Source organism: Acomys minous (genome assembly GCF_964271855.1).
Source record: "Acomys minous genome assembly, chromosome: 9".
In the NCBI taxonomy this organism is placed as follows: domain Eukaryota; kingdom Metazoa; phylum Chordata; class Mammalia; order Rodentia; family Muridae; genus Acomys; species Acomys minous.
In genome coordinates this window covers 70,877,164-70,900,754 of record NC_140490.1, presented here as the reverse complement: position 1 = coordinate 70,900,754, position 23,591 = coordinate 70,877,164, and the positions used below count along the sequence as shown (strand labels likewise).

Sequence of the window (23,591 nt, the reverse complement as noted above, 5' to 3'; positions counted from 1 at the left end):
CTTATCAGCGCGGTGCTTTAGACTGCACTGAAGATGGACATTTTGTCACCTCAGGCCTTAAAGAGTGTTCCATTTGCTTTCTCTTCTGCTCCCTTCCATCTGTGGCTAGTCAGAGTCCCATCAAGTCACCCTTTGCCCATGAAACTGATGGTAATGACCCTAAGCTACTAGTTATTTTTATCTTTACTTATACTGTGCTTGTCATTAGGAGAAATAAACCAGGATACTTCCCTAAATGTCTCTAACTTTTCACATCATTTTTTTCTCTGGGTGAAAATTTTTATTTTAAATTTTCTGCTTTATTTTGGCAAAAGTTCAATTTCAATTAGTAAATATGGGAGACTATGGCAGCTTGATCTTTCTTCATTTTTAATTTTTAGTAATATTTTTAATATTTTATTTTATATGTATGGATATTTTGTATGTCTGTGCACCACATAGGGCACCAGTAGACAGTGAAGATTTAACAAAGGCCTCTGGAAGAACATCCAGTGCCCTAACTGCCATGCCATTCTCCAGCTCTGATTTTTAATTTTAACTTGGGTTTATCATTAAATCTGATATGTTCTTTTTTATTTCCATGATTGATTGATTTTTGAAGTTATAATTTAATTAGGACATGTCTCCCTTCACTTTCCTCCTATGAACCCTCTCATATTTCCTCCCTTGCTCTTTTTCAAAGTCATGGCCTCCTTTTCACTAATTGTTATTGCCTGGATGTATGTATTGGTATATACATATGCATTCCTAAATATAACCTGCTCAGTCTGTATAATGTTACTCATATGGATGTCGAGGTTGACCGTTCGACACTGCACAAGCAGCTGTGTGCTCCTCCCTGGGGGCGACCACCTCTCCGCTCCCACCTTTCCTCGGCTGTTTATAGGTCTTTGTGTAAGTCTGAGACCTCGTGGAGTTTTCTCCATCGAGTTTGCATGTCCGTTGGTGTCGTTCTTGTTTAGCTCACTTCCGAGCATTCACATTGATGAGATCTTCTGGGTGTAGTTTTTGATATTATTAGGAGACACAGCAAACTTCATGATCCCCTCCACCATGTTCCCCGAGCCTTGGGGGTAGGAATGTTTTGTGGGTGTATCTATTGGGGCTGGGCTCCACGACTCTGCATTTTGATTGGTTGTGGGTTTCTGTAATGGTCTTTGTTGCAAAGAGAAGTTTCCTTGATGAGGGGTGGAGACTTCACCTTCTGTTGGCATAAGGACAAGTGTTTACAGGTTGTTTTCAGGAAGTTTCCTGGTTAGCAAATTAGTGGTTGCAGGGTCTCCTCCAGTGACCGTCATTTCGCTAGCGCTGAGTGACTAGGTAGTCCTCAGGGAGGGGGCTTCAAGGTCACTTGAAGCTACAGGTGTCTGGGCTCTGTTTCTGAAGTACAATTGTCTTCAGCAACGACACTTCCCTTCCACTTCTGGGGAGGTAACCAAAGGCAACAGCCATAGGCCGTATGTTCTCACGTCTGGTGTTGCACTATTTGCTACATGGTCCTTGGCTCTTGGAGGGAGTACAAGCCATCCAGATGAGGACAGTTACTAATGCTATATTTGTATTTACACACAGAAGTGCATGCGTTATAGTTTTTAGTTAGTTTGTTTTGGTAAATAGTTAATAGTCTGCTTCCTTGTGGCTTTTTCCAGCCATCCTTATTGTTATGTTTCCCACCTTCTTCATCTGTGTTTATCTCCTTCTTCCTCCCCTAAAGGACCCCTGGTTTCCCATTTCGCCATCAGATCCCTTGTATCCTGCCATTCCTCCTTATATGCTGTTTTTTGTTTTTACCTCCCTTCCTCTTCCCCGAAGAGCACCTCCTTTTCCCATTTTTCCTATCAGATCACTTGTGTCAAGGTGGGCAGCAAGAAAGGCGACTAGAAGAAGACCCTTTCTTAAAGCTCTCAAACACCAATGTCTAATAAAGAGAATAAAGACAAGGTCTCACTGTGTAGCCCTGCTGTTCATGCTGGCCTTGAACTCACGGCGATCTGCCTGCCTCTGCTTCCTCAGAGCTGGAATTAAAGGCACGAGCAATTATGCCCCAAAATCTTCTACTCTCAATTTTCTGTCATCCACTTGTCCAGGGTTTTTTTGTTTGTTTTTTGTTTTTTGTTTTTGCTTTTGTAGCCAAATGTCTGGATTATTCAGCTTACTACTCTATATATTGTATCTCTGGACCCTTATGGCATTGCTGACAACTAAAATACTCACTGTCTTTGCACCCACTTCCACCTGTGAAAACACAGGGCAAGACTGCTTCTTCCGGAAGCCGGCTCAGCATTCCTTTTTCCCCAGTAGAAACGTCCTTTCTGGTTTCCTTTATTTCCCTAATTGTAACACACTGCAGTGTTTACATGTCTTATTCCCCAACTAAATATCAAAATTCAAATAGGTGAGGAGGTAACAGCTTTTCCCACACAACTCTCCAGCCCTGCATTCCCTAGCTTGGCATCTGCTGTGGTGCCTTGGAAGCAGTAGCATTGGCTGCATAGTGGGAAGGGTAGACACCTGAAATGTACCCCGAGTTCCCAGTCTCCATTCAGGAGTCTTCATCTCAGTCATCTCGGGATTCACTTCAACATGTCTTTGCTGCTGCCCTACTATTAGTGATGTCAGGGGAGACCCAACATGATAGCTCTGAGCCGTCAAAGATAGGAGACATCGGTCCAATAGGGGGGGTACCTTCCACAATGACAGGTCTAGGTGTATCCTGAATGTTTGATTTTTCCTTCAAAATCCAGAAACTTGGGGTTTTGTCATCATTAGTAGCACTGTACAATAGTGAAAGTGTAACTAGGCTTTGAGGTCTGAAAGCTCTGGGCTCTTCCATTGCCAGACACTCCAAGAGCTTTGTAACCCTAGAAAAGATGCGTGCCCTTGAGAGTGTACCACACTGTGAATCAGACATGATGATGGTACTTTCTGGGGATGATGAGAGATTTGAGCAAGAGCCCATCTTCAGCTGGGGACCACTGGGAAGCCTCCTCAAGTCCACAGTGTAATAATGTAAACAGTCTCTGCACTCCCCTGGCTCCCAAGCGTTACACACAGCTGCCCTGTCCCTGGAATCAAATGGCAGATTTACTTGTCCATGCACTGCCTGACCTTTAGTTAGGGCCCTTATCCGTGCCTTAAATTCTCAGGAGGGGCCTTCTCTGTCCTTGGGTGATGCTCAGGGGTAGGATCCAGAGCATCTTCTGAAGCTTCCCCACACTCTTCGTTGCTGAATGAAGTAGCTCACCGCTGTCTGGACCTCATGCAGAAACATCTGTCAGAGCCGTTAGTCACAGTGGTCCCCCAGGAACTCCAGAGGCAGTCTCTGTCAAGAGGCAGCATGGTTGCAACCGTGCCCATGGCCCAGAAGACTTTATCAGAGGCTCTGTCTCCACATCACTGTAGCATTGAAACTTTGTACCCAATGCCCTCTATGCACACCTGAACCTAGGAGTGCCTATGGGGTTCGAGCCTAGATCCCTTCACTTATTCCCCATAAAGCTGTTGAAAGTTAGGCCCTTCCCTCTTTGCGTCATTATGGTGTTACCCAAGGAATGCGTCAAATCTCTAATTTCTGGAGCCTACCCTTTTCCAATTTTTGGAAGAAATGTGGGCTTCCCTTCTGGTCCATGTAACTAGAAGCTTGCAGTGGGTACTGGGCAAGTGGGCAAGGTAGAGGCTGTATCTGTCTATTCTTGGATGTCTCACGCCCTCCTTAGAAAAAGCTGGTGCCTATGCTTACAGCCCAACCCCCACTCCCTGCGTCCCCTCACCTCACCTTCCCCTGTCACCCCATGCAACCGCATCCTGATGAACTTGCCCTTGGCCTCATGGGAGGATCACAGAATCAGCACAGAACTCTCTGGAATTGGGGCCGTTGATGCAGCACCTGCCATGCCATACATAGGGACAACACCAACAGCGATAATAAACATGTATTGATAGAACGGTCTTCAGCCTTAAAGTTAGAAAGCACAGAAAAGAACAAAAGAAAGAGGGGCTGGAGAGACAGCTCAGCGGTTAAGAGCACCGGCTGCTCTTCCAGAGGTCCTGAGTTCAACTCCCAGCAACCACATGGTGACTCACAACCATCTGTAATGAATCTGGTGCCCTCTCCTGGCCGGCAGCTGGCAGAGCGCTGTATACATAATAATAAATAAATCTTTAAAAAAAAAAAAAAAAGAATGTTCACCCTACCAATATTGTGGTATTGCTTTTCTGTATATGTAAAATTAGGAACTCTATTTTTCTTGTTGAACATAAGAGTGATACTTTCTTAAATAAAATTTTTAATAGTACATATTAATTGTACACTGTAATATGTGGCTTAAGGGCATTTTAGCACGAGTATGTACAGCACATTGGACACATTTGCTCTCCTGTATCCTTCCCTGAGTCCCCTCCCCCCTTTCCATAGCCCCCTTTGTTCCCTACATAGCCATGCCATCTATACATGATTTATGTACCTACTTAAAATCTAGGAGCCACTTGCTATCTCCAGTTGCATCCATCATCCTGGAGGTAATATAACTTTACTGCTCCATGACTGAAGAATCTTAAATATTTCTTTCTTTATCCAGTGCTCTGATGGTTAGTGGACTGTTTCTATAGCTTAGCTGTTGTTGACAGTGCTGCAGTAGATGCTCAAGATCTCCGTGAGGTATTGGCCTGGTACCCAAACTGGTACAGCTAGGTCATACAAAATGCCTGTTTTGATTTTTCTGCTAAATTTCTATGCGGAGCTCCACGGTGGCAGGACTAGCTTGTCATCTCACCAGCAATGTAGAAGGGACTCCTTTCGCACAGATCCTTGTCAATGCTTTTCACGTGTTTTCTTAGTGACTCTCATTTTGACATTGGTGAGACAGGATATCAATGCAGTTTTAATTTGCATTTCCCCAGTGGTAAAGGATATTGAACACTGTTAAAAGCATTTATTGGCCATTTGTAGTTTTTTCTTTCTTTCTTCCTTTTTAACTCCCAGCTCATACCTTTAGCCTGGTGGTGACGGAGTGGCTTGCTTTCTTCCTGCTTGAGTTTTTGAGCGCTCTGTACGTTCTACATAGTCTGTATCAGATGTAAAGCTAGAAAAGACTCTTCCACATCCTGCAAGCTGTCTTTCCATGCAGTCAACTATTTCTCTTGCTGTACAGAAGCTTTTCAGTTTCATGCAGACTTTATCAATTATTGGCCTTATTTCTTAGGCAATCAGACTACGTTCAGAAAGTACTTGCCTGTGTCCGTATCTTGAAGAGTTTCACCTATTTTTTTTTCCTCTAATGATTTAGAAGTTGCCACTGTTGCACTAAGGTCTTTGAGCCAGCTGCAGTTGATGTTTGTACAGGGTAAGAGATCTGCGTCTACTTTAATTCTTCTGCATGTATCTACATGGAGATAACTGTCCCGGAACCATTTGCTGGTGTAGCAGTCTTTTCTCCAAGGCATCTTTTCGGGTGTCCTTGTCAAAATCCGGTAGCTATACCTACATAGACTTAATCAGAGGCTTCTATTCCATTATGTTTTCTTCCAGCACCAGCTTGGTTGTTGTTGTTGTTGTTGTTGTTGTTGTTGTTGTTGTTGTTACAGATTAACTTGAGAGCAGGCACGGTTTTTGCTCATTATCACTTTATTCTCAGGGATCTTTTGTGTTTCAATATAAGTTTTTAAAAACTCCTTATTTTTGAAGATAGAAACTTTGGGATTTTGATGGAGATTTCATTGAACCTACAGAGTACATTTTTTTTTTTTGGCAGCACAGCAACTTTCACAATATTAATTACTCCAATCTATGATCATTGGAGATCTTTCCACCTTCTAGTGTCTTCTGTTTTTCCTTTGGTAGTTTAAAAGTTTTCATTATAAAGGTCTTTCACTTCCTTAATTATGGAGGAAATAGAAATAACATAAGAACCTGGAGCTAGTGAGAAGGGCTGTGAAATGCTAATGACTGCTGAGGTGAGGGCTTGATTTCCTTCAGTGCTGTAGCCACTGATAAGTTACCCTTGTCAGTCAATAACCTCGCACCCATGGGCAGTCAAGAAACTCTAACTAAATTAAGTGGGTCAAGTTAGAAGAAAGAAAGCGGAAGAAGAAAACATGAAAGTAGGAAGGGACTTACTAGGAAGAAGAGATTTATCAGGGAAGGAAGGGGGCAAGAGGGAAATGGGGGTAAAACTGAGTAAAACGTAATATGTAAAAGTATGACACTATCAAATAATAGAGAGCTTTAAATCAAACAGTATGACGTCTCCAGACTGCTCTGGTCATGTGCTGGGGTTTTCCAGAGGTGTCTTTCCTTCCTCGGAAGCTGCCAAAGGTAGAGATTCTCTCTCATTATCACTTCGATATACTTCCTCCCTCTCTCTCTCCCCTTCCTCCCCTCTTCCTTTCCTTTCCTCCCTCTTCTGTCCCTCCCTATCCCTCCCTTATCCTTTCTCTTTCCCTCTCCCTCTGCCTTCCTCTTTCTTCCCCTTCCTCCCCTCTCTGTCTCCCTTTCCCCCCTCACCTCTCTGTTACTGAGCATACAGTCAACATAAATGTTTTCCTTGGGTTTCTATGTCACTATCTCTTGAACGCCTGCCATGTGAATGAGACGTTGTGTTTGGGCCATGGAGATGTTTAAATGGTCCTCGGCATGCAAAGGAATCCATCCCAGATAAAAGCTGGGCACATGCAGAAGGCTGGGCATGGCCTGGGAGCTTCACGTGGAGAGGATGGGCTGGAGGCTAACAAGAGTGGCCAAAAAGAGAAGCCGTGCAGATCTGCTGTGTATCATGCTGGCCACATCCGAGAGGATTACTTTAAACAAGGGTACAGTTTCCAGGGTTTTCCAGAATTTCCACAAAAGGGCTGCCCAATGTAATTCAGTAAGGTTAGTTTTTAATGGGCCATCCCAGAGGGATCATGTTTTAAAAGTGAGGGTGATGATCATTTCTATTGCCTCTGCTACCAACAGACACAAATGAACAGTGAGTATAGTATTGGCCTGCTTCCTAGAGAGGCCTACTGTATGGTTCCATCATGCTAAGGCCTTACCTGACCTCTCACAGGAGGTTAGGATGGAGGCTAGGTGGCCATAGGAATAGCACAGACCACGCTCAGTGCCTTGGTATTGTAGGGTTGTATTTTCTGCACAGTGGCGTTTTAGTTTTCTAAGAAGCACACCTTGTACCAGCTACCCTGGCCACCAAGACCAGCTGTAGAAGGTCATCTTTCTTTAGGTCAATCCTGTGCACTCTTTGTCACCCACCAGACTCTTGCCTCTGACCCAGGCACATGTTTGCTGTTCTCTGAACTTGAACCAAAGGATCATGATTTGGGGAAGACACCCTGGGATGCTGGTGAGGGTCGGGGTCCATCATCCACCCATGGAGGATGAGTGGAGCTGGCTTCTTTGTGGCAGCTCCTTCTGGAAGGTTCCCTCTGACTCCAGTTCAAATTCAGAAGTTGTTGTAGTCCTCCTCTTCTCCTGCCCCCCACTCCCACCCAGGCCCACAAAGAAGGAAAGGAGTTCATGGGAACAACAGACCAAAGTCAAACAGTGCCCCTTGTCCTGAATGTCTGTTAAAACGCGAAGGCCCGCATCTCCCGTGAGGCTTGCTCTTGCTCTTGCTGCCATCTCAGAAGTCTCCTCCCTCCATGTATGGTCACAGCTTCAAGACAGCGATGACCTTATCAGGGACCCAGAGCTGGCACTTAACCCCAACGCCAGCTTCAGATGAGATACAAGTGAGAGTAAGAAGTGGGGTTTTACAGTGAATATGTCAGTTCCTGAGCAAATTTCAGAGCTGCCCAGCAGCAGGCCAAGGATGAGAACATGTACACTGGCCCATGTACACTGAGTGTGGGATACTACTGTTGGGAAGCAGTGGATGGAGATACACACACACACACACACACACACACACACACACACACACACCTCTCAAGTTGTGTGTCTCTGCCTGTCACAAATACAGTGGTCCTTTGGAACTTTTTCATAACCATCTTTACTGGCAATTAGTTAATGCTTTATCTTTGCAATGTATGTATACTTCTAAGATGTAGTTAAATACTCTAGAGATGGATGGAAGACAACAGCAGGTATAGAGAAGAGTAGGTAGGTGAGAGATGGACGGAGTTCACTGGGCGCTGGTTGTGCCTGCAGGGCTGCAAGGTTCTACAGGGCTGTTGATGCTCTGATGAGGACAGGATTTACAGAGGGGCCCCATACCCAGGGATGTCACTGCACCATGGCTGTCAAGGAGCAGAGGTTCAGAGTGAGTGTCCGCCAGTCCCTGCTTACTGATGTGGAGCCAGCTTCTTTGCTTTGATGCATTTGCCTTCTTCATCCAACTGCCATGGTCACGCCTCTCAGGGCTGTTGTAAAACTGCAGAAGGTAATGTCTGCAAAGTCATTAGCATTGCGCATGGAGTAAAGTCTTAAAGCTAGTACCAAGAAATTGCCTTTCTCTAAATTATTTTATCAAAATTAGTGGAGCGATGAATTTATTGCATATGTGTAGGCTTTGAATCTAATTTTAGAAAAGACATGTAAATCACAGGTGAAATAAAAGTTATTCTGCTTCCATAGGAGGCCTGGAAGTTTACACTGGAGAAGGCAAGACAAATCCTCACGAGGTCCTCTACCACGGTAAGCAATCAGCTGGGAGCAGGCCAGCCTTTTCAAACTCCGTGTGCTCTCCTGCGCTCACACTCCAAAAGCCGGAGGCTTCTCTGGACAAAGCCCAGCAACGCTGCAGTCGCTTTGGACTGAAGTAGGAGAGTGAGCTCATTTCCAGTTTTCCTCGTGTCCTCCTGTCTTCACTCTGTGGCAGCTATATTAGCACCGCTCGCCGCCCCCACCCCTCACCGGACCTCACCCCCTGTACTCTGACATTTAGAGCTGGCTCTTCGGTAGGAGCTGTCACGTGTTCTGTGCCATCAAACACTGTCTCTAGTGTCTACCCACTGCGTGCCAGCAGCACTATCCCTCCCTCCCCCGCTGAGATGACCAGAGATGTCTCAGGACACGGCCAAGTAGAGAACCCCTACTTTCTGACAGACCATTACAGAGAAACTAGCGGCACCGCTCCTCCACTTTCTAAAGCACAGTATCAGGCAGGGTCTCACTTGGCTGAGCCTCTGCGTCCCCGGCTGTGGGAGTAGGACAGTGGTAATATCCTCTGTAAAAGGAGTAATCGACTTATATATTCAAAGCACCTGCTACCCTGCCGAGGCCTGAGGACCCAGGAACCACCATCTCTGCTGCTCAGCTCCACTTGCCTTCTTCATAATGACTCTTTCTGAACAGAGAGAATGCTTTAGCTCAAATCAGCCAGTGAAGTGTTTGACTGAGGCTCCTTTGCTAAGGTATTGTTGGGATCCTGCCTCAGCAATTACACTTTCAATTCTTGTAAGTGGGGCAAGTTGAGAGGGTGCCAGCTGAGAGGGAAGCGGGAAAGTAGGCTGGATGCTGGGGACGGTACATTCTGGGGATGGTACAGATACATTCCACAGCAGTCGGGGTGCACAGACCTCGCTTTGTCTCTTCCCGGCTGGCTTACCTCATCACTCACCACCTCGCAATGTGTCTAAGTATTATTGATTTAGCAACATAGAAACAAAGGGAAGGGAAATCACTTATCTCAAGGCTAACCAGACTCAGCAAATAAAATTATAGCATGTCCAGTTAAATTTAAATAATAAACAATCGATCGACTTATACAACTGTGTGCCCTATACAATAATTTCATGTGGAAACCTACAGGGGTCCTGAGTTTTGATGTCCAAGGCCGATCCAAGTGAAATGGTAACACCGAGACATTTCTACATAATTGATTAATGCATCTTGATGTCAGCCTCGCCACCTATTGCTTAATTCACAGAACCGTTAAAGGTTGGTAGTAGCCAGTTCATCTGGTCTGTTTAATACATTAGGTAAGAAGTTGAGGCACCACACAACGTCCATGAGCAGCACCTTCAGAAATCTGAGCAGAGCAGAGGACAATACGATTTGTCTTTTGTTCCTCTCAGCAAGAGTTTAAGACTTATTTTAAGGCATTGTTTATTTTACTGGCACAAACTGCTTTGGCACGAACTCAAAGGCTAATTAGGATTTTACAGTTTTTTTTTCTGTCACTAGACTTGAAAGCATAATTAGTGAGGCACAGTTCTAATTTCACAGAGCCAGAAAAAAAAAAAAAGAAAGAAAGAAAGAAAGAAAGAAAAAAGAAAAAAAGAAAAAAATCCTATTGAATGTTACAACAATTAAGAAAACAGAAGAAATCTTCCCCAGAAGCTTCTCCCAATGTATTTCCACTCCACATTAAAATTACCAAGGAGAAAAAATGTGAGTGTCTTTGACAGTCTGCTCAGGAGATACTGGCTATAACTGCTGGCCATCGTGACTGGGACCTGTGAGCCTGTGAGCTCCGCCCACCGAGTGATGTGCAGCAAATGACATTATCTGTCCTTCCCAGCCTTCTCCTGTGGCAGCCTCGTCAGGAAGGAGCTGGAGACAAGGCTCAGGGGTGAAGAGCATGCACTGCTCCTGCAGAGGACCAGAACTCGGTCCAGCCTTACAATGCCCTGTAACTCCAGCTCCAGGGACTCTAACAACCTCTTCTGGCCTCTGAGGGAATTGCACTCTCAAGTACAAACACAAACATAGATTTCCTAAATCTTTACTAAAAGAATTGGTTTGCTTATTTTCATTGGGAGTTGGTTATAAGTTATTATTGGCCTTACATAGAGAAGAAACTAGGTTGGATTCTGGAACATCTCTCTTTTTCCTTATCTTTCTTTTGTAGGTAAGGAGATAGGAGCTGAAAAGAAAGGGGGATATAGAAATATAGAGGGAGGGTAGAAAAAAAGGTAGATTATTGAATCTACTCCTCATCTCAAGGCCTTAATTGTTACTCACAAATAATGTTATTTTTAATTCAATGATATTGGATTTTGTATATTGATGCAAATCATGGTCATGTCAAATACCAGTCTAATTTTATCACAAGAATATAGATTCTAGGCCTAATAGATATGATTCTATAGATATATAAGGTAAAATTTTTAAATAAGGTCTTCAAAAGTCCCAGGGACCTACAGAATATGGCATTTAAAGATTTTTTTTATTATTTTAAAGATTCTTTGACAATAAGACAAATTAACTCCTGGCAACATCCATCCGATCTCAAAGAAGATGATGAGCATCAAAGAACCTCCTTATGGAGTTGGCTTCAAACGTGCCAAACCAAACAATAGGCAAAATGTGCTCTTTTCTGCCATAGACAAAATTCTGCCTAAAAATGGGCAAGCTTAGATGCAGGCAGAGTCAAGGGCCAAATTCTGCCAAGACAGGGTAAGCAAGTCCTCAATAGTTCCTGCCTTGCAAATATGTCTGTCAGATATATTGGGCCAGAAGGCTGAAGATGATGCTCCAATGTTATAGAGAGTGTTGGGTGACTGTTCAGGCAGTAAACATCTCAGTCACTTTTTCATTTTGGAAGCTGCTAACCTGCACTTCCAGTTCACTCAGGTATTTATGCTTTATTCCTTCTCAAATCTCTGATGGGGTTGAAGACCAGATAGTTTAGTCTTATAATTAAGCTTAGTAGATTAGGGGTTAAGATGTTTTTAGATCAAGATAGATGTTTTAAGTTAATAGAGATGAGATATGATAGATATTGATCTTCATGCAGAAATTTAGACCCAATAAGATAGGAAAGATGTTTACTTCAAGTTTGCCAACTTTAAATAGCCAAATCACTATGAATGTAACATTTATATAATTCCTGATTATCTTGTGGTTCCTCCTGCTGTGTGTAGTTTATTTTATTCGTGTGTAATAATATAAATGTATACATTAAAAAAGAAGCATAATAAAAAAGATAAAAAAAAGAATTATCTGTTTACAAATCTGGACAGTGGAGGGGAAGGATAAAAGGACCTAGAGGTGACAAGAGCTCCACAAGAAGACACCAACAGAGCCATGTACACCAGCTCTATCCATGGAGCCAGGCACTTGCAGCTGGGAGTCTCCTGCCTAAATCAAACTGGCAACACATCCAGAGCTGCCTGAACTCCTCATGCTGTGTCCTGAGCTCTGACAAGCCCAAAATCCTCAACATGGTGGGTGCTGGGTCAATACCCACAACAGAGAGGCTGAGTGATGGGAGCGAATGCGGTGGGACTTTCTTGGGGTCAAAGGTCAGATAAGAACAGCTGTGTCTGGATAGAAGAAGCAGGGGAACTCTGGACGTGCTACGTTGTCTACAGCTTCCTTGCTGATCCCGTGCATCCTTCTTGATCCCGTGTATCCTTCCTGATCCTGTGCATCCTTCCTGATCCCGTGCATCCTTCCTGATCCCATGCATCCTTCCAGATCCCGGTGTCTCCTCAATGAATATCAAAGGCAGCTGCAGCCTTCCAGCTGGATTTTTGACAATGAACAGTTGTGCGATTATAGAATTTTATTCTATTGTACCTCTTGTGTGGTAATTATAAGACTGTTCGTATAATTTTTATGTGTTGGTGCTCACCGATGTTGAGCTCTACGTTGTCATTAGAATAATTAGGCAGGCTTTCAGACTAAAGTAAATACAAAGAGAAGTAGCTCCAACATCTGGATGCAGCTGACTTAAGTCTCAAAGTGTTTCTATGCTTCCAATGATTTGGATAAGGTCATGCTCATATTTGCTTTATTATATGCCTACAGTTCTGATCTCAATCAGACCCGAAGTATTTGAATTTAACCTTCTAAAGAGCCCATTCTTCCACTGCTACTGCTTTGTACCACATTTCACATCAATGTGGTTCCTAACTAGTAAAGTTTTGTTCCTCATTGCCAGTCCATTATAGGGGACACTTGGTAGAGCCTAGAGATTGATTTGTGCTGCTGGCATCTAGCAAGCAGAGGCTGTCACATAGCATACAAGGCAGCCAAAGGTTAGGAAGCCCAGACTCGCATCTCCTATAAACTCTTCCCCTTCTTCCTCCTCTAGGCAAAGCATTCCTAGATATCTTATGAGACACAAATACAGTCCCCTGCCTGACTCCTTCAAGAATTATTCACTGTCCTCAGGGTGATAGGAAGATTCAGTCTAAGATGTCATAATGTATTATTTCTTGCATAGTTCATGGAGTTCTGTGGATTCCAATGCTCCAGCACTCTGAGATGTTTTATCATCCCCTAATATGCCAAACCCTTTACATACGTCCACAGCATGGGGCAGCGTGCCTCCTGAGTCAGGATTGAGACTTCTTAAGCTTTGGTGTGGACATGGAGCATCTTGCTGAAATATGGACTGTCTTACAATATGTGGGGGGGAGGGCTGTGCATTTCTTCGGGGCCCCCAGGTCACACTGACACGATGACCATACGTTGAGTGGCTAGGACCTGGAATAGAGTTTCTCAAGTCTTAATGTTCAGAAGACTGACCCAAGAGAGTGGGCATGAAGATTACATAACAACATGAGGAAGGACAGATTGCCAGGATCCACCCTGGGGTGCCAAATTCAGTACATCCAGGATAAAGATGTGCATATCAGATAGGCTAGAGGCTGCATCCTGAGTTATAAAGCCTCCTGCATTTCTGCCTCACTTTCCACCATCTCCTTTCTGACTACTTCCTAAGCCATCAGCACTGCCTGATAGGCTTCCCAAAGAGCCCTCTCAGAGCCTCTGCTTTGGACCCTCACCCCCACGGTGAGCTGAAGACATCTCTGCTATGCACAGACCTGGGGGTCTCTCTCATCAAGGTTACTCCTCTATTCCTAGGACACTGGGAAGGTAGTGCAGAGACCCTTACAATACCTCATCTATATTCTGAAATTTTTAATACTTCTTCTAGGCCAGAGTTAAAATAACGTGATTGCCCACAGGTGCACCTCATAGCCACCTGAAGGATTCTGGAATGGTGGAGAAGCAACTGTTTCTCCCTGTCTATCCCAATAGGATAGAATTATTTTATTTGAAAGTGTTTTTAGCCTATTTTCAAAGCATTCAATAAGAGAAATGCATACGTACCTGACCAAGGCAGGCAAGACACATTTGGGAAGAAATCTGGGGGTGGTTATGAAGGTGCGAGCAGATGGCTGGGTGAAGGGGAAAACTGGATTCCAGCCCCCGGAACCAGGATGGGGCTCTGTACCGAAGGCAGAATGAGCTTGAGATGTAGAAGCAATGGCAAGAACTACATCTGGATAAACAAAAGGAATCAGATCCAGGTCCAGCCACGCAGACTTCAGAGGGGTCTTTCGGTGGGAGCCATACCTTGAGTTAACCAACTCTCTTTTTGTTGTCTTTTTTATCTCTTCAGAAATATCCTAGAAGTGGTGCAAATATTTGCTCACTGCCATTTTTGTCCAAGATCTGCCAGAAAATTGAATTGTACGTATATTTCTAATGTTCAATCAGATATGATGTGTCTTTGTTTGCCGTTGCTTTAGAGGGACTAAACCACCGTTCATATTTAAGAGGCGTCATTCTATAATTGATCGTGTTTCTTGATCAAAACATGACTTATATAAAAACTAAAAGACAAACTTTCTTTAAATAAAATAATTTCAGAAGTATATCACAGGCAACCTCAGCGCCAGTGAGCTCGTCCCAGTAGGCATTCCGACAACCATTGTTTGACACTTGGGGAAAGCTCCTTCTTGCTGCGAGACATGTGGATGAGGCAGGCTGCCACATTCTAGCACAGTGGGGGAATTTTACCTGACTGGGGGGGGGGTGAAGGAATGAAGAAAAACAAACAGGTACAGAGAGAGAGAGAGACAGAGACAGAGAGAGAGAGAGAGACAGACAGACAGACAGAGACAGTGACACAGAGAAACAGAGAGACAGAGAGATAGAAAGACACAGAAGCTGGGGTCGAGTAGACCTGGCTCTCTGGTGGAGAAGACTCAGCAACCCTACAGCTCAATGTGATCATTATACAGAGTTAAACAGGGAGGTGTGGCTATTGCTTACAGCTGAACAGGGAAGAGGTGTGAATGCATACAGTGAAACAAGGAGGCAGTTTTTGGTGTACAGGTGGATCAAGAAGACAGGTTTAGCGGATCTCTGTAGGAGCAGGGTCTGAAAGGTAGCAGCCTTCAGCAGTAAATGTCAAGGTGGAGGAAAGGATGGTACGTCTGCACACACTATCAATCAGTATCTGCACATGACCAAAGAAAGGCTTTACGCTCTCTCTGTAAGCCTCGCCCCAGGGAGAAGGCTCTGCCATTTTCCCATGAGTCTGAGGCTGTGGTCTTTTGCATGGCTGAGCCCAGGACAGCAGCACACATTCACTCAGGACTTTCTCTCACTCGGGTCTCCCTCCAAGCCCCACTGTCAACCCTGGTCATGGCTGTAACCACTGAAAGACACCGCCCCAAATTCCACAACCCCCAGCCCCGACACACTCACATCAATGCCATTTTCCAGGCTGAGAGATGAAGCTCAATAATAGTCCGTTATCTCAGCTAGCATCGAGGCCTTGGTTCAGTCTCCACTGTTGGAAATGACAGCAGCAAAACCATGCTGGGTCTTAGCTTCACCCCATGTCTGTGCTTAAACTGAAAATCGTAAAATTAATATTCCCAACAGTAAGACAAATGGTAACTTGAGAAGCAAAATAGTTTAGCTTTTTTTTTTTTTTTAACTTTCCATTAGTGAAAAGAAGGGACCACTCTAGGGAAAATAAACACCCTTCAAAGGCCAACTCTCAAACGGCTTCCTCTGATGAGGCCCCATCCAGTCATCCTTCAACAGCGCCAGCAGCTGGCACCCAAGCCGTCTACACAGAAGCCTCTGGGGACATTTTGTGTCTACAGCACAACATCAACCCTTAAAGAAGTACTTCCCCCAGGACCCCACCACCACCTACACGCCCCGAGTATATTTAGTTCCCTACATCCTTTTTACTCTCTTTCAGAGATTTTTTTTTTCTTGAATTGATTTAAAGGACTTGAGCCACTTAATGTCTTTGGATGTGTTTTCTTTTATCTAAAATCAAACTGTAAGTTGAATTCTTGCTACCTCAGAACCACCTGAGAACCTTTAAAAGCCAGATTTCTTGACCCCAGCCCTAGTGAGAGAGCACTACATTTTCTCAAGCATTCTCCAGATGAGTCTTGGACAATACGTCCCCAAATCTGACCCCTGGTTGTCTATGTCCCACAATTGCCTATAGTTCAGAAGTCAGAGCTAATATATTACATGTACAAGTAATGCTTTTATGGATGTGAGCTATTCATTAGGCCATAACAGCATCTACCCTGGCATCTGTTTCTCTTGATTTACTGTGGAAGCTCCTGTTACTTTATTCCATGCTGCTCCAGCCGTCATAGGAAGAGAAGGGAGATGTGGGATGCTCACAAGTCTCAGGCTTCAGGTGCTCTCTCAGGGGCTGTATAAGTTTTGTGCTGCTGCTGTAAATATACATCACAATGTATGCTGTCTTAGGCCTGGAAACTAAATTCAAAACCAAGGGCATCGGGGCTATGCTCTGTTACCAGGCTTTTTGCCTACTTTATTGGGTTCTTTTACCTACCCCACTTCTACACCCCAACCCCTTCCATTCCCCCCCCCCCAACACTAGGCAGGTGAGAAAGAAGGTTAGAGGGGAAAGGGGGCATAAACCTATTTAGACTACTTCTCCCTGGTTAGGGGAATCGAGTTCCTTGGGGCAAATTCAATCTTCATTGTCAGAATACCAGCAATCCAGGAACCAGCAATCTAGCAATAGCAAAAGCAGCAACAGGGGGCACAGCAGCCGCCATAGGCCTTCTCAGGGCTCTCATAGTTATACTCTCCCAAGAATCCTCATATTCCAAACTATCTGCAGCTGGACAAAGTCATGCCCCTCCTATAGCATAAGACAAAGCATAGTTAGTGGCTGTGGACAATCTGAAGCAGACCCTATCCCACACCTGATATTAAAACAAAAAAACATATTCTCCTAACATAACGGGGTTTTTTAAGAAACCAAAATTCTCACTGCAGTGCTCCTCTGACCATGCTCTGGGTAGAATCATTCTTGCCTTTTCTTGGATGCTGTGGTAGCCATCAATCTTTATAGCTGCAACCCTCCAATCGCCACCTTCAATTTTCATAGGATCATTCCCCCTGCCCCTGGGTGATTGTTTTACCTCTTATAACCTGCCAGTCATATTTGATGAAAGACCTCACATTAGCCTGATTACATCTGCAAAGACCTACATAGATTAACTCCAGGCTCACTACTTCTGGGAGGTAAAACTTTAACTTACATTTTCAATGAACATAATTTAAGCCATAATGAAAGTTTTCCCATGTTCCACCATCATCGTCTCTTGAGCTTCTTGGGGGCTACATTTGCTGAAGGTCTCTAGATCACTATTAGCATAGCTGGAGAGAGGAGGTGGCAGATATAATCTGACCCACATTCAGGGTCTCCTAAGAGTTACAAACTTTTCCTAGCTCATCTGCCAAAAAACCCCGGCAGCCAGCTGGCCTGAATCCCAGAACCAGTAGCTTCACATAGGTGCAGGGAGCCTCAGCTTATGAGAAGAAGGGACTGTAAGACATGAAAAAAGATGCTTCGAGGCTGGGATGCAGTCAGACCCCCAGATGTCCAATCCTTGCATCGTTGCCTGCTGGAGTGGGACCCACATCTCTTCTTTAAAGGCACCATTGAAGTTTCCAATGATATTCAAGTGACAACTCTGTAACGGAATCACCTTTGAAGGTTTGAATTCAGGAGCATCTGGGCCATGGGTTTTCTTGGCCCAACTTTAAAAAGGAAATTATTCCTTTATGATAAAAGGAAAATCAGCATGTTTTAGTCTTTTAAAAAAAATCTTTGTGCTTCAATTATAATTTACACCATCCCATAAAGTATTTGGTGATTTACAACCTACAAACTACACATAAGTGCAGCCTTCTTTGCTCTTTAAACCAACGTGTGGTTCAGTAATCATTGTCATAACAAAACTAGCTGTGATTTCTATGCATCAAAAACCCACTGTATATAATGAGGTAGACACTATTACTGTCCCCTTTCAACCAGGTAAAGTTACTCTCCAGTGGCCACACATCTGGCAAAGGAGGAAGCCGAGAGTTGGGCTCAACCTCTTCTCTCACTGGCCCTCTAGACTCCCAGGCCTCTTCTTTAGGTGAATGACTAGATTGTAAATGCCTGCCCCACTTATGTTGAGCTCCTCAACATTTGCCTCAAGGATCTCAAGAGATGCCCTGGATTCAGAGGACCATTACAAAATCCCAGACAATCCCCTGTTACTAACTCTAGACTTTAGGACCTAGGCACAGCCTCCTCTTGCCCCCACAATGCATTCTTCTGCTCTTCTATATCTGATTCCCCACAAAACAGATGGAGGAGCAGTTCTGCCATTTGAAGAAGGAAGCATCTGGTAGCAAAGCACAGGAATGCCCTTCCATTCAGAGTATCCATAACTTTGATCTGTTTTAATGTTGGCCATCATGTCTGTGACATTGGCCACTCAGTCTCATAAGGAAGAGTGTAAGTTACCAGCTAATGTCCATTAAGTGCCTGAGACTCCTACAGTAAGTGGTTAAAAGCAAGAACTTTCTTAACAGAGTGTGCAAAGGGTACACAGACAATTGGAGTGATCTCAGTTGGTGATCTGTTGCTGTGAAGATCAGCATGGCCATAGCAACTCTAACAGAGAAAAGCATTTAGCTGGGGCTTACTTCCAGGATCATGGAAGGAGAGGGCTGACATGCATGGTGCTGGAGACACTGAGGGCTCTACATCTGAATCCACAGGCAGCAAGAAGAGAGAAAGACATTCCACCTAGCTTCACCTTCTGAAACCCCAAAGTCCACCCTCAGAGACATACTTTCTCCGCCTAGACCGCACTGCCTAGCCTCTGTCAAGTGTCACCACTCCCTAATGACCAAGCATTTAAATACATGAGCCTATGGGGGCCACTCCTAGTCAAGCCACTCCAGGAGTGCTGGGGTGCATTGACTAGACCCAACATGTAGTCTCCTATTTCCTGGGTGTCGTAGCATCAATATCCCATGTCCCCTACAACTCTAATTCATTTATTTTACCTCCCCAAATGGCCCAAGTTAAGCAAAAGGGGAAAATGGTTCTGTTGAATAAAGAGCAGTGATTGGCCAAGTGTAGCTGACGCTCTCATATGCCGACAGACTCCAGGTTTTATTTTTAGATCAACTTCTGTTACATAAACATCCTGCCTGCAAATGTGCCTATTTTCACAAACACTATTTCTTTTTTTCTTGGCTCACCAGGTGTTTTGTTTTCCTTCTAGGTCTTTAAAGAAGGCTGTGCCATTCAAGGATGTAGATTCAGACAAATACAGTGTCTTCCCAGTGAGTATTGCTGTGAATGAACAGGTGTTCACTGCGTATTATATTTCATCTACAAATTTCTCTCCTTTAATGAGACAAGATTGAATTTCATTCATGAGCATACATCGGTTCACAATTTTAAGGACTTTTTCAACTTTATAAAAACAGCACCCATAAAAGTAAACCATAGACCCAGACATTCTGTTTCCTCTTCTTGCCATTTCCAGCTGCAGTTCTCCATGGGGACTGTCTCTATCTAAAAGGGTGGGGTGAGTTTTTTTGGAAACTCAGATGCCTGCTTGAGCTTACTAGGTAACTTACGTGCAAGTGACGGTAGGGTTTAGAATTTTTATGATGCCAACGAGGTTTCTGGGAAAGCAAAAAAAACAAGGGGTCTGTCCTGACCCACACACACAGGGTGAGAAACTTGGGAAGAAACATTTTATGATGGAATTTTGATTTCTGGCTGTTTCAGCAACATAGGAATCCAAGTGATCGGCAGTTTGCATAGACTTAATTTTAAATTATCCAACCAAAAATTCACCACTGGCCAAATGGATGAAATATTTCATACTCTGAGAAGACTTGATTAACAGAATAACTGGGGCACTTTGATAGTCCTGCTGTTTCTTAGAGTATGCATGAGCAGTAATACATATACAGAGAGAGACGTCCACAGACATACGGTCACACACACCTACACCTGCCACACACATACATGCAAGGGCATACACACACACACACACACACACATACATATACATATATACACACACATGTACATATGTGCATATACATACACTCTAACACCTCCAGACACAGGCACACACCCAATGTCACCCATAAACACACATTCACTGATACATACACTCCTGCCTTTTCTGAGTTTGGTGTTATGTTACATTTTCCCTCACACAGCTTGTCTTATAGCAATCTTAATTTCCACACTGATCTTCAATATTTGAGTTAAAATCCACAGATGTCAGTATCCTTTAGACAGCCCTGATTAACCTTCGCTGTGGGCAGCGTCATAGCAAGGCTAACCTCCTCCTGTGCGTGCTCTTCAATTTCAGACGCTGCGGGGATACCACTGGCGAGGGAGAGACTGTAATGACAGTGACAAGACAGTGTACCCGGGCAGAAGGTAACTCTTATTGGAGTGAAACAATGGCTTCCCCAGCATGGGAACCCCGGTTGCAGAAGAAAGGTCCTGCATTTATTCACGCACACAATTGTTTGTCTAAATATGGTTACCAAGAACCTGCTGCAAAGCACTCTGGGTCACATTAGGGACTAAACAAAACAGAAAGTTTCCACTTTAATGGCACAGCAGTCTGGACACAAACCCCAAGTGAGTTCTACCAGTGAGTTAAACCCAGAAGTTGTGTCCTGTTCCCTTAGAGCAAGGTGTAGACTCCTCATATTGTGACACATAGCCTGCTTGAGTCCTGGCCGCATGGCCAACAACCATAGCTCTGCCTTCAAAGCAAGGCTGCGCCACCCTTTACTGACACCGTGAATCCAGTGCTAGAGCATTAAGGTGACCGGGTGCTGCACAGCTCACAGGCAGTTTTTGCAGCCTCAGCCTCACTTTGCTTTAAAAAAAAAAAAAAAAAAAAAAAAAAAGGTCTGCAGACTTATTTCTCATGCTCACCATTCCACAACTACACAGTCTGCAGGAACACTGAGTCATTGAAAAGACTGGCTTCAAGTCTAGGTTCCCAGAAATGCTCCAAATCAAGAACGGAGAGGCTAACTGGAAGCCTTTGCATGTCACAGCACACATGGGGTCCTTGAAGAGCACTGTTATCTTACAGTGGCATTTCCTGTGGCACTTGCTCATGGAACTAACATTCACTGAATGTTGTGTGTATGCCAAAAAACAAAACAAAACAAAACAAAACAATGCTGATCTTTTCTTTGTAGGCCAGATAACTGGGATATCCATCAGGACTCCAACTGCAATGGCATCTGGGTAAGCAGTGAGTTTACATCGGACCCCAACTCCTACTTCCCGCCCTCCCGACTGTGTATTTTCTTGAGCCACACCGGGAAGATGAGAGCCTATGGGAACTGTACTCCTGCTACTTGTATGAGGGGTAGAGATTTTCCAGCACATAGGAGGATCATCAACGGTGTTGTCAGAACTGAGGCTCCTTCAGTCACAGCCCATTTAAGTCATGCTGTGGTTGCCCCTGTCTAATTCTTTCATTCTGTTTGAACAGTGTGATGAAAGGGGAGTTGATATCAGCAGTCTATAGCACCCACACAGCTGTTGGAAATAGAAAAGGCTTCGCAGTGTTTCCATTTTGTTGCAGCCCTTTGTTCTCTTTCATAAACCTTGTCAGGCAATGTGGAGATTACCCAGCATGCACCATTCATACCCTAAAGCTGATTCTGTTGCCAACACATAACGGGTTGGTAGCTTCCAGGGAGAGGACGGGGAGAAAGCAGAAAGCCCACTGAATCCTTACCTGTGGGCAGCAATGGCTGCAGATTCATGTGCTACAGTCATCTTAAATTTACATGATTTGAAGGTCCTTGTGGAGAAAAAAAGAAACCAATTTACAAAAACACAAATTCAAGTATTAAAGTAGATTATTACTTACAAACATGAAAGAAATTCATACAAATCACCACAGTCTTGGAATTTCAGGTCAGTTTCTTTTGAGGTATTTTTTTCACAAGCCTGAAGTGCTTATATAGAAATATTTACTGCCTATCGATGCCTTTCTACTCCTCCTAGAACAGAGGTTCTCAAACTTCCTAATGCGGCCACCCTTGGCCCTTTAATACTGTTCCTCCTGTTGCCATGACTCCTCCCCCAACCATAAAATTATTTTGTTGCTACTTCATAACTGTAATTTTTCTACTTCTAGGAATCATAATGTAAATATATGATATCCAGGATAACTGATATTCTCACACACACACACACACACACACACACACACAAAGAGGTCCTGACCCACACAGGTTGAAAACCACTGACCTAGAATGTTCTGTAGTTCTTTGCCACTCCCAACACTCTCACAGGCAGGAGCTATGCAGACAAGGAGCCTTGAAGCTAAAGATTGCTGACTTTGAAGGAAATTGTTGCCTCATATTTTTTTTCTTAGACAAAGAAAAGAAAGCTCCTATAAGCATTTGTCTCTCTCCAGGACAGCAGTGGACCAGGCTTGCACCAGCAATCCCCTACAGTGTACGTCAGGACCTGTGGCTTCTGGCATATATACAGCCTGGCAGATAACTATGCCAACCCCAAGCGCTCTATCCTCAGTTATGTTACTTTCTTATGGAGTAGAATATTGGTATTGGAGCCTTAAGATGTAGAGAACACTTTTTGCAATGAACCCAACCTGCTCTCTGCAGGACAAAGGATTAGGATGTGAAAATGCCTTCCTTTGTTCCTCCTGCTTGTGACATCCTATGCTACCTCCGTAAAGAGATGGCCAAGCAAAGACTAAAACAACCCACTGTGAGCTCAGGAAGCAAAGCCTTCAGCTCATCGTTCCTGACTAGAGAAAGACATGATCTTCAGACCTCCGTACCCATGACTTTCTTCAGAGGAAAAATGACTCAGAACCACCAAGTCGGGAACAAGGGCAAACAGAGCTGCATGCCGCCATTTCTTTCTGGACCTCCCCCCACACAGTATAACGTTTCCATGTGCATTTGGAGCTTTCAAGATCAGGAGCAAGAACTCACTGTTTCCATCATATTTCTGGCCACAAAGCCCCCTTTCTACTAATGTCTCTTTTAAGGGGCAGGTGTCCCACTAACGGTCTCACTTCAGCTTGGAGGTTTGATTGATTTTGATGGCTCAGTCCCACTCAGGACCACTTGCCCTTCTGGGGTTTCTCAAGCCAGGAGGTGTTGACATTTGAGTTAGACATGTCATCATACAAACTGTAGAGTGTTTTGCAGCCTCCTATGGCCCTGTCCGCAAGACGTCAAGAGTACCCCATTCCACGGGAACAACCACCATGTCTCCACTCTTCATCAGTGTGCCCTGGCTTGAGTGTGGGATGAAAGTGTAAAGCAGATAGGAATTGGTGTTTCTGAGATGTCTGGACACTTTGATCTCCAGCCTGGAGCCTGGGGAGCACACCCGGACTATGGCCTCAAGGCTCAATCAGGCCTCGGTGCTCCTAAAAGGGTCCCTCTTGACCCAGCTCTACTTCTAAATGGTTGCCCCAGATTGTTCTGAAGGAGTGGGCCTCGTTTCTTATCTTCCTGGTCTATCCCCAATTCCTCTTAAACCCAGCTCAATACATGGAGTATCACTGTG

The 23,591-nt window shown here is 44.2% G+C and overlaps 1 protein-coding gene across 2 annotated transcripts in view; it reads left to right on the top strand.

The window, feature by feature from the left end:
• The window catches only part of AOAH (acyloxyacyl hydrolase), a 228,933-nt gene that overhangs the window by 61,565 nt on the left and 143,777 nt on the right, over nucleotides 1-23,591 (top strand). For both annotated transcript variants that reach the window (XR_014782173.1, XM_084796996.1), the window contains exons 5-9: nucleotides 8,570-8,629; nucleotides 14,295-14,365; nucleotides 19,261-19,321; nucleotides 20,374-20,444; nucleotides 21,227-21,275. Coding sequence is in view for 1 of the 2 variants with exons in the window: in XM_084796996.1 (XP_084653122.1) it covers nucleotides 8,570-8,629; nucleotides 14,295-14,365; nucleotides 19,261-19,321; nucleotides 20,374-20,444; nucleotides 21,227-21,275 (312 nt within the window). In the remaining variant the exon portion in view is untranslated. The remainder of the gene's footprint in view (nucleotides 1-8,569; nucleotides 8,630-14,294; nucleotides 14,366-19,260; nucleotides 19,322-20,373; nucleotides 20,445-21,226; nucleotides 21,276-23,591) is intronic.